The 13,646-nt window shown below is 38.5% G+C and overlaps 1 protein-coding gene across 2 annotated transcripts in view; it reads right to left on the bottom strand.

The window, feature by feature from the left end:
• Positions 1–5,726: 5,726 nt before the first annotated feature.
• Positions 5,727–13,646, bottom strand: part of LOC105808907 (chromosome unknown open reading frame, human C18orf25) — a 73,335-nt gene continuing 65,415 nt past the window's right edge. For both annotated transcript variants that reach the window (XM_012642675.1, XM_012642676.1), the window contains exon 4: positions 5,727–6,095. In XM_012642675.1, coding sequence (XP_012498129.1) covers positions 5,906–6,095 — 190 coding nt within the window. In that variant the 3' untranslated portion in view covers positions 5,727–5,905. The remainder of the gene's footprint in view (positions 6,096–13,646) is intronic.

Genomic DNA, 13,646 nt, shown 5'->3' with positions numbered 1-13,646 from the left:
TACAGGCACAGAAACCGAATCCTTTAGTAGTCACCTGGCCTTTCTGGGGTCTCCTATTCCCTGGGTCAGGCATTTTATACCTTACTCACCCACCCTCTAGTCTGACCCTTTCTCGCTGTAGATTCAAGATCCATCCTAAAGTTGGGTTTGCTTGCTTCAGTCACAAGAGTGAGGGCTCACCAGTCCACCACACTGCACCTTCCCACTCTCAGATGGAGTGACCATGGCAGGAGAATAGACCTGACTCCTCTGAGGTGTCATTTAGCAAAGCACAAAGGGAAAAGCCTGTACCAAATAGCTTCCTACTGTCCTTCAGTAGGAAGCTAGATATAATTTACAACCAAGCGGTGTTTCCAAGCAGCAGGCCAGGATGTATTAATATGAGATCACACCAGCTGCAGCTACCACATCTCCTTTCTGAGGGCTCACTTTACTGTTAGCACTCACTCCCATCCTTTACACATCCACCCTACCAAATGGGCCCTCAAGGGTTGGCAGAAAGAATAAATAGTGAATCCTCATTGCACAAAGGGATCCCTGCCTAAAGCTATTTCTACCTAGAAGGCATGCCACCTGCAACTGACAGACAGTAAGTATCATACCCTTTTGGAAGAATAAGTGCTCTTCCCCTATCTCTATGACATTCATGATCACTTGAATCTTTTCTGACCTCACTGCTTCTACCACTTACTGTTGCCTTCTTTTGCTTCAGGCAGATTCTCCCAGGCAGGGTTCCACTGTAGCTCAAAACTTCTCTAATTCTGTGATTCAGTGCTCTCAAACATCAAGTCAAGGAAGCAAGGAAAATCATACCTACTAACGACCTAGGAGGATTACTCCTTTGCAGAGCAGTAATATGGTTAAAACCAAACCTAAAGGAAATTCACTTTACTTTGGTTGCAAAAATGAAGCTGAAGAAATATTTATATATGTGGTAGAGATCTACCTGTAACTTTTGTGTTTGGACTAAAGTTATAAGTTGGCATCTACTGTGAAAAACAAGCCAATAAGAAAAGGAAGGCTAATAGCCAGCAAAAAATAGAAGCAGTCCGAAAGACATAAAGTAGTAGCCATTGATTATTTTACTTACATGTGCCTAGTCTGTTCTTCAAAAGCAGAATCCAAGGGCAAACGGGTTCAAAAGTAAGGTCCTAGGTAAACAATTTTCTTCTGGAGTCAAAGAAGTTTCTCCTAAGTACTAATATGCCTGGGGGTCAGATACAAGGTAGTATAAAAGAACCATTTTAAAAAACTAAAAACACTTTCTCCTTATTGGCAGTGTATTTCCTAACTGTTAACAGGTAACTTTCCAGTACAAGCAGAACTAAAAATTCTTGAGAAAAATAAGACATTCAGGAGTTGGGTATTTTAATAAAGACAGGTCTCACTCTCCCTGGTTCCCCATTCACCTTTATACAAAGATAAGTTATAGAAGTCATGAAATATTAATATGGTAGTTTCTATCAAACGAGGGCCAGGTACGGTGGCTCAAATCTGTACTCTCAGCTACTTATGAGGCTGATGTGGGAGGATCACTTGAACCCAGGAGTTCGAGGCTGCAGTGAGCTATGATCACGTCACTGCACTCGAGGTTGGGCAACAGAGCGAGATCCCATCTCTAAAAATAATTTTTTTAATAAACAAATAAAGAAGCAGACTAGGGGAAAAGTTCTTTAGGATATTTTTCAAACATCATATACTTGCTTCAGCGTCCAACCAAGTGCAAAGTACATGCAGTTGCAGCATCGTACCGTACCCTCATGCGCTGATCTCTGGGATGTGACCAGAAGCTGAGTTTTGTTCCCAGGAACAAAGGTGCCTAGAACTAGAAGCCTTTGGCCCTCTTTGAAATCTCACTGGTCCTAGCTGCAAAGGGAGGCAGGGGCTACAGGAAAGCTAATTCAATTTTCTTAATCAAGATCTGACACACCACAGGTTACTTGCAAAACATCTTGGGAACAGGATACAGCTATTGCTTGGAAAAAGCAGGCATCTTATAACAATAAGATCAGTTAACAAAATACAATCCACTTGCACATCCAAAAAGTAAAGAGGGAGCTGCTCTAGGCACCACCTAATTAACTGAAGCAGATAGAAAAAAAAAAAAAAAATCCTCAGAAAATATCATTGTTTAAATACACTCTATTTTATTTTGTCTTAAAATAGTTTAACCTTTATGCTACAGACTTATTTCAAAAAACAGAAAATCTTATCTTGCACCAAAAAATATATATAACACTCTGTTTTATTATTTTTTTCTCCAAAGACCATTAAATACTAAATGGAAACAGAAACTAAATAATGAATGTAAAGAACCAAATTTTGTTTTAAAAACTAGAGTTGCACATTTGAAAACATTAATTCTAAGCAATGATTTGTCGTCACTGCATCAAGTTCACGCTCACACTCCAGCAACAGCATGTCTGTTCACCGCCAAGTGCATTGGTTCCTAGCCATACGATGGCTAACATTTCGTTTTCACCATAAGAGGAGCAAAAGGCTTCAATGACCTTTGTACTCTTTAAAAAACAAAACAACAAAAATATTTCCTAGTTATCCAGTGATTTTTTTTTTTAAGATCACTACCCTTTAAAATTTGTTAAAAGAATAAGTAGTGTTTTAAATAAAATGAAAAAATACAACAGCATTGGACTAAAATATGTGATTATTTTAAACAGTGCACAATCTGAGGAAGTTTGGTTAGGGCACAGTCATTTTTATATATACATGGAAGTCACATCATACACATACTGGAGAACAGGGATTAGGGGCTCTTTGCCTTTAAAAAAAAAAGTTTCAAACTAAAAGACAAAATTGTGTCCCCAGCTTTTTCAAACACCTTGTGACAGTATAAAAAGCAGGCAACAAATTTAAATTACCTATGGTACTAACCTGCTAAAAGTAATGATGAACAAACGACTACATTTGCAAATCAGATGGTTCATATTCACAATTAACAACAATAAAAGCAGAGTTCGTGGGATGCTCAATTATAAAGAATAATGGAGTCCATTCATTCTGGCCCCTACCATCAAAATGAAAGACAATTACTGAAGAGCAGCAATTATAAGTTACAGGGCAGTCATGCTGATGCAATAGCTAGGTCACTGCTCTGATTTTTTTAAATTGGAGGGGAGGGAAACTTAACCTCAGTGGCATAAACCAATCTGTGACCCGCTTGTACCATTTTAACAGAGACTATTTTGAACAATGTCCTGTGAAGCATGAAGTACTACTTATGCTACCGAATGCAAAACTTTGGTTTTAAAAAAATCCCTTTAAAAGAAATTTCACGTTACAGAAGTTATGTATCACAGACTTTTATCATTAATATCTTGCCTGAAATCACATCCCCATTCTTCTAGATAGAGGAGTGAAAGAGTTGAAACACAGTCTCTCTCTAGTTAGTTATTAGGTGGGAAAGCCCCCCACCTAGTAGGAAAGAGAGTTGACTGTCTCTACCATCCCTCTTCCTCCCCTTTTTGCATCTTGATACCTAAATTTCTGTTCTGCTGCATCAAGTCAGGTAGTTAGCTAGAATAGGAGCCAGTGAGGGGAAAGTGCAACCTGATATAAATGCAAAGGGCCAAAAAAGAGCTTGGTTACAACTCTACTCTCTGCTCCCCAATCCACAATGCACAACAGCACACCACAAAAGTCCTCTCTTTAGAGGATGACTGTTAGGGACTAAAGAAAATATGTCATGGGAAATCACCTGCTGTATGGAATTGGGAAAAACATACTGTTAACATAAGAATAGGTAATGCAAAAACATTCTTTAAAATGGGGCTCTGCCCTGATCCTGGGGTGGGGGCGTGGGGAAAGGAAATAAGCTGCAAAGATTTCAAGTCATATAATCCACTCTCTTCTCTTCCCATTGATTTTCCTGGAAAACACAGACCAGAAATTGTACATTTCTGCTTTGTCTAGGATTTTAATTCAAGTCAAAAACGATGTGTAACAGTAAAATTCAATAAATTAATCCTAAAGTAAAACGTGAGGGTCCAAGGATACACCAGTAGTGAATCTGCAGAAGGTCCTATTTCGCTCTGGCCTCTGGGTCTTTGGTTTTTGTCTAGAATTGTGGCCATGTGAGATACTGATACATGAGGTGCTAAAGCTGGAGGTTCATGATCTGAAAAGCCTGATCTAGTAAAAGTAAATTGGAGGAAAAATAAAAAGTTGATGAAGAACAGAGGCCAGATCAAATGAGATGCTATCAGAGAAGATCAAAGAACACATGCTCAAATACGCTCCCATAGAAGAAGGCGTGTACAGGAGAATTAACAGGAAGAAAGGTAAAGGAATTAACTTGTCTTTACCAAAAAAGAAGGAAAAGAAATGGAAAGGCCAGACAGGTGGAGCCAGGCAGACTCTGATGCATGTACATGCGGGGTGTGTCCCATTCATCTCAGCAGCCCCCACAGCACCTACCCCTCACAGTGCCTTACGCAGAGCAGGCACTTGGTAAATGTGTGTTTGCTGAATGGCAACTGCCAACGGTAGTTCTCATATTCTTATAAGGAAGAGCCACCGAGGCGTTTGGAGAGGGAGGCAAGGGCCACAGCCACAGTAACAATGGAAACAAAAACAAAAAAAGGAAACAAAAGGTGAGGTCTTCTAAGCCAAAATTACTTCGCTCCCCGCTGTGCACAATACATAGTGTTCTAACTCCAGGTATTGCTTTTAAAATAACTCACTAGTAACTACAACATGTTAAAGGAAAAAAGGTAGTAACTAATGCCACAAAACTCCAATGCTGGCATTTCCTGAAATCCCTGAAGCTCCTACTACCCTTTGCTATTCCTTTTAAATACTGTAAAACTTACAATGCCATTTATGTGCTTTGTATCTGATTTCTTATGATATATTTTTGTTTTTATTATAGTAATTTTTTTAGAAGGTAGAGGAGAAAAATACCCAAATACAGCATCAGGTCCACTTCAGCTCAAGTGTTAAAATCAGTCGTTATACACACTTTATAGAGAGACCAGCTATGAAAGAAGGCACTTTCCTCTCATTTGCAAGTGCCTGTAGCCTTAGAAGCCACACAACTTTCCACATTTTTCCTAGGTAACAGGTTTCTATGTTCTCCTGTTACATGAGAACAAAAGTTGAGAGAGAAAGATTTCCCCACTGATCTCTCAGTACTCTCTTCAGATGCCCAGAAAACCTCATGGTGGGTATCTATCCGAAATGCCTCTGCCCCAAAGGAGACTTTTTCCAAAGAGTTATGAATTATTGCAACAAGGAGACCAACTAAGTCACCTTAGTAGTATTCATAAACAGAAAATGTCAATTATTCGTGTTGTGGGAAGTCAACCAAAAACAAAGGAAAGAAGACAGAAGACTTAAGCTAAAAGAAAAAATAGTTTTAAATATTTTCGTCTTCTATTTTTAAGGACAAGTTTTTAAATGCACATGCCCTACGAGGTGCCAATAAGGACCTGAATGATAACGTGTGTGAATGCCCTAAGATGAGTGCCAATGGGGTGGGCAGATAGTGGTCAAGTTTAGATATTAATTTCATTATACAGAAAAATAAATATAAGATTCAAAAACTGAAAACCCATTTTACCTGGTAAGTAAAACATTATTCTAAAAGGAAGACGGAGTTTTCTAAGGTTAAAAGTTACCAAGTAAAATGAAGTTGTCTAATAAAATTCATCATTCCCGTATTCCTACTATGGGAAAGAAGAAAAGAAATTCTTTTTTCTGTGGTTAAGTTATCTTCCTAAATGACTTCTTTTAATTAAAGGGGGGGGGGTGGGATTTTCCATGAGTTTCAATTCTACAAATGCCACAAACAGCTTCTGAAGCTGAAGCTATGACAATGAACTTCCGTGTCACAAATAGGAGGAGGAAGTAGAAGGGAACAGTGCAGAGGAAACACAGTGACATTGTATTACAGTAGGTATTTACGTCTGCTATCCTCATCCAAGGTAAGGTCAACAACTTCTGCTGGTGAAGCCCAAGTCTGCTGGGGAGTCACAGCAGTCCATGACTGTGTCTGCCGGGTGCTAACATACTGCGTGCCTGGACCATGCTTCCACGAAGAAACACTCTGAATCACACCTCCTCGAGGATGAACACACCTGCAATTGAGATGACGAACAAAAGCACGGTTAATCCGTAGGAAAAGCAGAAGACAACATGACTTCGGTTGTACTGATGAACATTTTTACTAAGATAAGCCTACTATGCAAGTTCATGAAACCTACAATCAATATTCTTCCCTCCATGTCTGTCTCCACTCGCATCCCCACCCTCAGTTTAGCCTTAAAAAGGCCAAAAGTCTCATCTCAGTAAGAATGGAAACAAAATAAAAGTCCGGAATTGTGTCCAAATAAGTCACTGACCATGGGTAAGATGATGTTCCTCTGAACTCATTTATATCTCTGGGATCTTCAAGGCAGGGCAACATATAAATCCAAAACAAAATTAAGATGCCCAAGCAATCTTAGTCGGAACATACAATGACAGTGACAGTAATACCCTCTACAGATTAGATTTCTAAAAGTTGATAAGTACTAGGTCATGTGTAAAGGATCAATTTCCCTTGTCCTGGAGGTCACAACAGAAACACTTGGCTCATTCATCAGAACCACTTATAATTTGGTTCAGTGAAAGTAACAAAGCTAAAGTCCTCAGTTTAGGGTCCCTAAAGGGTCCTATTAGACGACAGAACTGCCTTGCTGACAAATCACACCAAGAGTTCACCGAAGAAAATTGTTTCAGAAACACTGACAGCTTGAATTCCACATTCCAGCCAAATCATAGAATTGTGAGGCTGCAGGATGAAGCACTAAGTTTTTACTCAAATCAGAGGAAGGCAGGTGGCTTGAGCTATCATTGCTACATATGTCCTCAAATCTAAGTTGCTGAAAAGTCCCCATATAGTTTATGTGAGAAGTAGTAAGTGTCATGAGTTTAGTCACACCAACTACCACAGTGGCTCCTGAGCAGATGTTCTGACGATCTATATACAAAGAGTGATGCTGGGTCACTTGAGAATTGCAGCTTTGATTTAATGCTACCTGTACCACCTGGTTCAAAAGAGCATTAGGTAACAATGGACAAGATGCAGTTGCAGAACTGTCTCAAGGACCCTTAAGCTCCTGGAAGGATGCCCTGTCCAACAAAGGCTAGCCTGAAAAATACTCCCTTCTGAGAAAGTTGCTGAAGAACAGATCCCTCGGGATCAAAGCAGGGGGCTGAATACAGATTTGTTACAGTACCAGAGGCCTACCATCTGTTCAGAAATGGGCTAAGTAGCTGCTAACCCAGAGGCGACTGCATTTTCAAAGATGAGCAAGTGAAAAGCGCTAAAATAAGGGCCATAAAGCCCAATGTTTAATCCTTATCTGTCCAACCCATTAAGTAAACTCAGATTAAGTAGTCATGGAAGAATGTCAGCCGAAGGAGCCCATTCAACACCTGTGCAACTGATGGCCAATATACTAAGTTTTCCTAAGCAATTTCAGTTCTTCATTTGACAATTCCAATGGACCTATGAGGGAGGCACGGAACTTATTATCCACACTCTATCAAGAGGGAGATGGAAGCTGAAACAGGTTACATGATTTGTCTGGGGCTATACTGCTTGAAAGTGGCAGGCCAAGGAACTTCCATAGAGACAGGTCTGATTTCAGGTCCAATACTTTCCATATCATGTTGTTATTTTACAGAAGTGTGTATTAAATTATATAGTGAGAGTCATGAGAGTGACAAGATAGGCCCCGACTAACAATTTAAAAGTATAAAGTTTTGTTACACAGATATATTGTAAAAACGTTTCAAAAATAAAACATAAATAAAAATATAAAGTTCTCTAACGGTTCAAAAGCTCATCTGTACAAACACTGATTAAAGCTGGCTAAACATTTAGTAAGAATTCAGGCAAAACAAAGTCAATATAAGTTTTGGCAGAATTCCTAGAAATATCTCTGAAACAAAAGGTTTATAGTCCCAATTGTTACTCTGCACTGCTCCCTAAGTAATCATACAATGTAACATCAGGCAGTGGCTTTAAAGGGGGTCTGATCTAATCTTCATTTTACAGAAGAAAAAACTGAGCCAAAAGACAACTGCCCAGGCAGAACAAAATCAGGTCTCCACTCACAGGTTTATTTTCCACTACATAACTACGCCTCCCTCAGACTATACCTCAAGTACTCTACTATGTTTGATGGAGAGGAGCACTCTAGTTCCCAGGGGCATTCAACAAACAGCAAAGCAGATCCTAGAAAGTGTCTGGTATAGGAAGAGAACTAGGAGAATGAGAGGTTTAGAGACCATATGTACTACTAATGAAAGGCTGAAGGAAAGAGAACAAGGAGATGAGACACTACAACTATCTAAAGAGACTACTCCTGTAGTTATGTTACCAATGATTCAGTTACCGGAAACCAACTTAAGCTACTTCAAGTAAAAAGGGGAATTTATTAGGATAGTGGAGCATGTCAAAGAATCTAGGGATGATGGAACAAGTGCCAACCCTCTCGTAGTCAATTTCTCTCACTTTAAAATTTTAGATTCTCTGGAAAATGTGAGGATCCTATCTTTGGCCAAAAGCTTTCCTGGTTCTAATTAGTTGTCGATAGAAGGACAGCTCCCAACGAAGGGAGAATCACTGTGAGCTGGGCAGCCACCACGAAAGGTGCTACTCTACCTTGCACAGAGATCTTGAGAGCATAGTAAGAACCATGAATCAGTTTCCGGAGGGCAAGTTTTGGATGATCATTACTACACAATTACAGCCATTACAAAATGGAATAAATTGCCTTTTAAATACTCAAGTAATTGCTGGGGCATCTGTCAGGAATGTTAAAGAAGATTCTAAGATGACCTCTTAGGTTGTCAATGACTTTTAAGATTTGTTCGAAAATAGGCAAAACTATTCTTAAAAGTCAGGACAGTTACAGGGGGAAAGACAAGAGGGAAGTTGTGGCTGGAAAGTGGCACAGTGGGACTTCCATTCTTCGTTTGATCTAAGTACTGGTTACTTGGGTATGAGCACTTTGCAAAAATTAAAGTGTACACTATGACTTTTCTATGTGTGTTATAAGCCAATAAAACATTCAAAAAATATATTATGTTTTAATGACCTCGACCACATTGAATAATAGCTAGATGAGAACAGAATAAGAAGAATGAGAGAGGCTCAAAATTTTGTGAGGCAATTAACATAACAAATAGAATTTCATGCATTATCACATATGCTTTTCCTGCACTATGAAAGATTTGGGGTGGGAGCATAGCTGGCTGGTTTTCAGTTGGTCCAATCCAATTCTCGGGCAGATACAGTCCTTGTTCTCACAAAGCATTTAATCTGCCTGTGACTGGTAGCAGGTATGAAACACAACTTAGAGTCACATTTTGCATTTTAGAACCAAGAAGATGTTCCAGGCCTCACTTCCCAAAATGTTACAAAAAACACTTTATAAACAGTAAGTCTTAATAGAATAATTTCCTGTTCTTCATACATTGAAATGAATAAAGGAGAGATTTCACAGTGGGAATGAAGGAAAAAAACACAAAAAGAGAGCAGGCTCTGATGGCCAGCTTTTGATATAGTTACCTTACTATTCTAAGAAAACAACATTAAAAATTAATCATTTTTGCTCTCATTTACAGAGCCTGAAGGTGACCTCTTAGATAACATTCCTACTTATTTTTCCTAACTGTAGATGAAATGAATCCTTGTGATTTTAGGGAAATGCTCATCTGCCTCCCTAGCTTTTTCTTTTAGGATTAATGCTAGCAACTGGTTCTATGAAGCAATTAGTCTTAAATGCAAAAGCTTCCTGCATCAATTCTTTTGCTGAGCAATGAGCCAATATTAATACCAATGACCACAGGACTAATAGACTAAAATAAGGTAAGAGTCTGATTATTAACAAAAGCCTCAGAACAGGTACCAAAGGAACTATCCCAACACAGTTCCATAAGAAAAAGATCTGCAGTATATGCAGTCATCTTCCTAGAGCAATTACCAATGAAGCTGGAAGAAGAGGAAAAAGAAAAAGGACCAAGAACAAAAACAGATAAATATTGGCATGAGGGTTGTAAATTAAAACTTCTGGTGAAATTAAGTGGGCACAGAAGAACTAGAGATGTTAAGAAAGGCTCCATCTCACTAGCAAAGAGCATTTGTAAAATTAGACTGTCTAAAAATTAACATTTGGAAATAACATTTGGCCTTGGGTCAGGAGTTCACCACAGCAATACAAGGCAGCCATAAAGGATGCACTCAACCATTAGCTCAGAAAGCACGCTTTCTAGGCTAGCACTAGGAGAAACACAAAAGCTAAGTGAATACAACAGAATCTAAAAGAATAGGGAAAGATATTAACATGCGAGAAAAGAAAAACAATTTTATCAAAAGAGGAGGGGGGCCGGGCGTGGTGGCTCACGCCTATAATCCTAGCTCTCTGGGAGGCCCAGGCGGGTGGATTGTTTGAGCTCAGGAGTTCGAAACCAGCCTGAGCAAGAGCGAGACCCCGTCTCTACTAATATTAAAAAGAAATTAATTGGACAACTAAAAATATATAGAAAATATTAGCCGGGCATGGTGGCGCATGCCTGCAGTCCCAGCTACTCGGGAGGCTGAGGCAGGAGGATCGCTTGAGCCCAGGAGTTTGAGGTTGCTGTGAGCTAGGCTGACGCCACGGCACTCTAGCCCGGGCAACACAGTGAGACTCTGTCTCAAAAAAAAAAAGGGGGGGGGGGGGAGGGGGAGGCAACATGACAACTTTAAATACTGAGTGCAAAGGCCAAACAAAATGCTTCTGATATGGAAAAATGACACCCAACACAATCAGAGTAACCACAATCCCAAAGAGAACAACTCCAGGACCAAATCTGGGTTTCTAAAAACTCTCAGAAAGCCCATAACAATGCAGACTTATCAAAAGAAAAAATAAGAACAGGACAGCTAAATCCAAACAAAACATCTACTGTATACATGCAAATCAAATTAGAACAAAAAGATGTGGATCAAAACCTAAAACCTTTTCCGAGCGATAACCCTGCCAGAAGCACATCAATACTTCGTAACTGCAACCTTAGACCTGTAAAAGAAATAAATTCCAAATGAGATACAGGCAGCCAGATGGGCAATTCTGAAGCAACCAACGACCAACAAGAAAGCCTCTTCCCCTACCCAATTCTCAGATTTTTAATCTCAATGTTTGTAAGATTTTCAGGCTACTTTTATAGAAACTGTTGAAAAAATGTTCAGAGAGAACAGTCAGTGAGACTCTACTCTGCCTTACACCCAAGGCCAAAATAAGAGAACTCTCAAAATGATACAAGATTCAGTTAAAAATACTGAAAAGAATCTGTAAACTCTATACATTCATTCCATTGTTAGTACAGTATTAATCACCACTGAGGTTTCCGAATGAGCATCACCTACAACATATGATTCCCCCAGTATTCAAACAACAGATCAGAGTAAAACACAGCTTAATGCTTCAGTGTCTCTATGAAAAAGTGCTTGAAAATAATGTTGTGTTATTTAAAATGTAGCCAAAGTCATTTGACTTTGTTCAAGTGTGGAACAAATATGTGAAATGAGTAAACTGACAATCTAGATATAAAAGACCTAACAAGTTCAAAGAAGGGCATGAGAGACCGGGGGGCGTGTGTGTGTGTGTGTGTGTGTGTGTGTGTGTGTGTGTGTGTGTGTGTGTGTGTGTGTGTGTTAGGGGTGGGAAGGACTCAGAATTTAAGTTTTAATAGAAATATAATGATAATTTTAACTCCAGATACCAAAATATTGGTTAAAAAAAAGAGGAAGCTGAAGATGTCATGATGGAAGAAAAGAGAACAAAGAAGCTAAAAAGAAGGGTGGCTCATGCTGTAACAATTCTAGGCATAAGAAAATGAAAAAAAGGGAGATGGTAGAAGTTAATAGAGAATTGGACCAAATAATATATCTTAGCACAGAGTAAGAAATTAGATAAATAATATAGGTTATTACCTACTCCTTGCTTAAGTGGGAACACCTGAGTACAATGAATTAAAATTTGAAATGTAACTCGAGAGGAAGTTGGTCAATGAATAATGTGCTCCTGGCACAACTGAAGATAACTGACCCACATCAATCTGTCAATAGCTAAGGTATCATAGTAGGTATCCTGAAATTAAAAAATACAGTATTCCAGAAAGATCCTAACATGGGACTTAGGATAATGTCTTCTATATTGTAAGGAATAGTGGTGAACTAAAATAATGGCAAACAAATGCTGAAGTAAAGGAAGAAATCAGTAGTTCTAGCTTCCTCGTCTGATGAATAAGTCAGCTTGAAAAGAATAGATGGAAAAATGGAAACGAATTTAATAGCAAAAAAGTTTGATTAAGGCAGAAAAAAAAGAAAAAAATGAGATAAAGACTGAAGAAGAAAAATTCTTTCCCACCAGAATAGACAAAATAACCATTAAAAAAAAAGAGAAAAAAAAGGAAGCAGCCGTGCAGGCATAGTAAGGGCATAAAAACAGAGTAAACGACAAAGTGCTAGGACAATATTAGTTCTGATAAAGACAAGAATTCGCCACTTTCAGAGAGATAGCATGTTAAACTATGAGTCAAATCAACATCCTTAAAGTTCCAATTACTTAACTGAAAAATGCTCTCAGAAAGTAAAACTGGGTCTCACTAGAATAAAGGTACCCTCAATTTATATGCATCTGTATTTCACCCCCATTTCATACTTCTAAATCCATCTTTTATAAAAGAAATAGAAAAAATGCTGGTAAATGTGTTTTATTACCTGGACAACCAAAGAATAAAATCAGATAAAGAGCAAGGTAATGAAGATATTGTGTTACGAACATATTTATCAGAAAATCACAACTGAACCCTTGTGGCATGAGAGAGAAGTTGTTTGCTACACAGAATATACAAGTTCTAAATTTTTGGGGTGTGTGTGAGAAATATTCCAGAAGAACACTTCTGAGAGGGTTGTAAGCAATTCTTATGAACATACCTTAAAGCAAGAGTCAGCAAATTTTTCTGCAAAGGTATTTACTTTTCAGATGGTAAGTATCTTAGGCTTAAGGAGGGGGTGGTCATACAATCTCTGTTGAAACTATTCAACTTTGCCTCTGGAGTGTATAAACAGCTATAGATGATATGTAAAATCAACAAGCATGGTTCAGTTACAAAAGAATTTTATTTACAGACACTAAGATTTGAATTCATATAATTTTCACGTCACAAAATATCATACTTTGTTTGATTTTTTTCACCTAACCATTTAAAAATGTAAAAACAAACCATCCTTAGCTTATGGTCCACATATAAACAGTCAACAGGCCAGATTTGGCTTATGGGCCATAGTTTGCTGACCTCTACCTTGAAGAACAGCAAACTTCATAAATTATTTTCATAATACTGCACACTAATTTGATGTCTTGTGGCTTTCTTTTTAATCCTAAGAAACAGGACTCCCTTAGTCATATGAACATCACTAGAAATACACTCTGTAAGAACAGAGCAAAATAACTTGCAAGTTTGCTTTTAATGAAAGACAAGGAGAGGTAATCTAGGAAACCGGACAAAGAGGTATGACGTCAGGTATACATTTCCCAAATGTTTGCTCCCTACTTACTTCAAGGTAAAGTGAAAGGTAAAAAAGTATG

Source organism: Propithecus coquereli, unplaced genomic scaffold, assembly GCF_000956105.1.
Source record: "Propithecus coquereli isolate 6110/MARCELLA unplaced genomic scaffold, Pcoq_1.0 Scaffold181, whole genome shotgun sequence".
In the NCBI taxonomy this organism is placed as follows: Eukaryota; Metazoa; Chordata; class Mammalia; order Primates; family Indriidae; genus Propithecus; species Propithecus coquereli.
This window is presented reverse-complemented; position numbering and strand designations above follow the sequence as displayed.